A 2,717-nucleotide genomic window follows, 5' to 3' on the forward strand; every position below is an offset into this window, starting at 1 on the left:
CCTCCTGGTTTCTGCAGTTCTCCTGGACCGGCTTGTTGGACACCAGCTTGGGGAACGGCTCTGCGTGGGACACAGCCTTCTGGACGGCCAGGAGCTCCTGCTCCATGGGGTAGATGGTGGCGTGCCTACACATGACATGCTGGTCATTGCTGAACTCTGGCCATCACCCAGGCTGTGGGGAGAGGCAGCGCAGTCAATGTGAGTGGAGGGGTCTTGGGGATCGGGAGGGGGCAGGGGACAAGACAGTTATATTGAGGTGGCAAACAGCACCCACAGTAGTGGGAGGACTTGAGGGGGGCCATGGGGCCAGGCTGGCTTTGAGGAGTGAGGGGCAGGCAGGCAGGTAGCCATGGCCAGCCAGGTTAAGAGGTGATAGCTCAGGGATGCTCACCATGGACAGCCATGGAGTGATGAACCAGGAAGGTGCTCCCCCCACTACGGCTGTAGGCAGCGCAGGTCTGGGAAGGGGGCCAGAGGACTCCACTTGGGCAGTGTTCTTAATTTCCAGCCCAGAGCCTTCTGAGTGAGCCCGGGGCCTCTCCCCCTAGGGTTCCCATTCAAGCTCGGGCTCGGCCTGCGTGGAGAGACACTTGAGAGGCGCCAGCAGGAGCCACGGTGTCGGGACACAGGAAAGAGGCTCCCTAAGGGATGTGACAGCCGGAGCCAGGGAGCTGGGGCCCCCATCTGTGGAATGAGGGGCCAGGCCGTGGAGCCCGGGCCTTTNGCTGCCGCTGGTCCTGGAGCTGCGGCTCCTCCAGCTGCCTGCAGTGCACGTCGTACTGCCTACAGGGACGAGACAGGACAACGGGAGGTGAGGCCAGCGGTGGGACCCCTGAGCCCATCACTTGAGAAACACTCATGCCCCATGCCCCACTGAGTGGGCAGAGCACGGCTCCTTCTATGTGCTGCTCCCCATAGCTGAGGGCTGCCCACACTGGCCTGCAGTGTGCACATGGAAGGTGAGACCAGGAGAGGCTAGCAGGCAGGCAAGGTCACCCCTGGAGGTGGCCAAGGGACACAGCAGATGCCAGGGATCAGGGGACACAGCAGACACCAGAGGTTGGGGACACAGTGGACCCCAGAGGCTGGGGACATAGCAGATGCCAGCCATTGGGGCACAGTGGATGCCAGGTATCTCTGCAGTAGCCAGTGTCCGTGAATGTGCAGGGAGTGCCTCCCACCTCTACTTTTATCACATCACTGCGGCAGTAACAGGACCCCTCAGAATGACTTTGAGCTCAGCACTAAAACCCCCTCTCTCTCCAACAACTAGGATAGCATGGGCTGCTCATTGCATGTGTGATTAACAGTCCCTTCCCCATGCCTGGAAGCCACCAAGCAGGCCCCCAATGTGGGTGGAGGGTGAGGGTTTGATCCCAAGCCGCTCCTGGCCACAGAAGATGGTGGATCTGCTCCTTCCCTGTCAAGGCTGGCGGGGGACACAAGGACAGCCCATGGTGGTGGCACCTCATCTCCACGTGCCAGCACCGCATCTCCTCCAGCCTACTCTTGCAGGAGCCTCCGCTTCTCAGCCGCTCCTCCAGGAGCTTCTGGACTCTGTTGCTGGGCTTGATGGTGATGGGAAGGTTGGGGTTCACTTTTTTCTGGAAAGGGAAGGAAAGGCTATGAGATTAGAGACCTTCATTTAGACGAGAATGCAGGGGCAGGTCCCGGGGACACAGGGAGAGATCCTGAGACTGACCTCCTCCTGCTGTGTTTATAAGATGGTGGGGTTTAAATCCCCCTAAGTCTTGAAACTCCTTATCTCAAAAGCAGTGGTGGGGAAAAGGGGTTCCTGAGGGGGAACAGAACCATGACTGACACTCAGAGTTGACAGCAGCCAAAAGCANAGCCATGGCCAGCCAGGTTAAGAGGTGATAGCTCAGGGATGCTCACCATGGACAGCCATGGGGTGATGAACCAGGAAGGTGCTCCCCCCACTATGGCTGTAGGCAGCGCAGGTCTGGGTGGGGGGCCAGAGGACCCCACTTGGGCAGTGTTCTCAATTTCCAGCCCAGAGCCTTCTGAGTGAGCCCGGGGCCTCTCCCCCTAGGGTTCCCATTCAAGCTCGGGCTCGGCCTGCATGGAGAGACACTTGAGAGGCGCCAGCAGGAGCCACGGTGTCGGGACACAGGAAAGAGGCTCCCTAAGGGATGTGACAGCCGGGGCCAGGGAGCTGGGGCCCCCATCTGTGGAATGAGGGGCCAGGCCGTGGAGCCCGGGCCTTTCCAGCCCCCGTACCCTGGAGTTTGCGAGTCTTGGTGCAAGGCCAGGAGCTCCTCATTCCTGGAAGAGGCCAGGTCCTTCCAGTGAGGAATTGGGAGGGAGGGAATGTCCCGCCACCTACCGGGAGTGGGGTGGTGGGTGTCCCCAGCCTGCTCATGAGCGGAGGTGGGCGCCAGCCGGGCACTGCTGCTGCTGCCGCTGGTCCTGGAGCTGCGGCTCCTCCAGCTGCCTGCAGCGCACGTCATACTGCCTACAGGGACAAGACAGGACAACGGGAGGTGAGGCCAGCGGTGGGACCCCTGAGCCCATCACTTGAGAAACACTCACGCCCCATGCCCCACTGAGTGGGCACAGCACGGCTCCTTCTATGTGCTGCTCCCCATAGCTGAGGGCTGCCCACACTGGCCTGCAGTGTGCACAAGAAGGTGAAACCAGGAGAGGCTAGCAGGCAGGCAAGGTCACCCCTGGAGGTGGCCAAGGGACACAGCAGA

General features: G+C 61.0%; 1 protein-coding gene across 1 annotated transcript in view; it reads right to left on the minus strand.

The window, feature by feature from the left end:
• Nucleotides 1-2,717, minus strand: part of ZFR2 (zinc finger RNA binding protein 2) — a 25,677-nt gene that overhangs the window by 10,146 nt on the left and 12,814 nt on the right. The window contains 1 exon segment of the mRNA XM_008582896.1: nucleotides 2,400-2,476. Coding sequence (XP_008581118.1) covers nucleotides 2,400-2,476 — 77 coding nt within the window.

This window comes from Galeopterus variegatus, unplaced genomic scaffold (genome assembly GCF_000696425.1).
Source record: "Galeopterus variegatus unplaced genomic scaffold, G_variegatus-3.0.2 Scaffold2754, whole genome shotgun sequence".
NCBI lineage: Eukaryota > Metazoa > Chordata > Mammalia > Dermoptera > Cynocephalidae > Galeopterus > Galeopterus variegatus.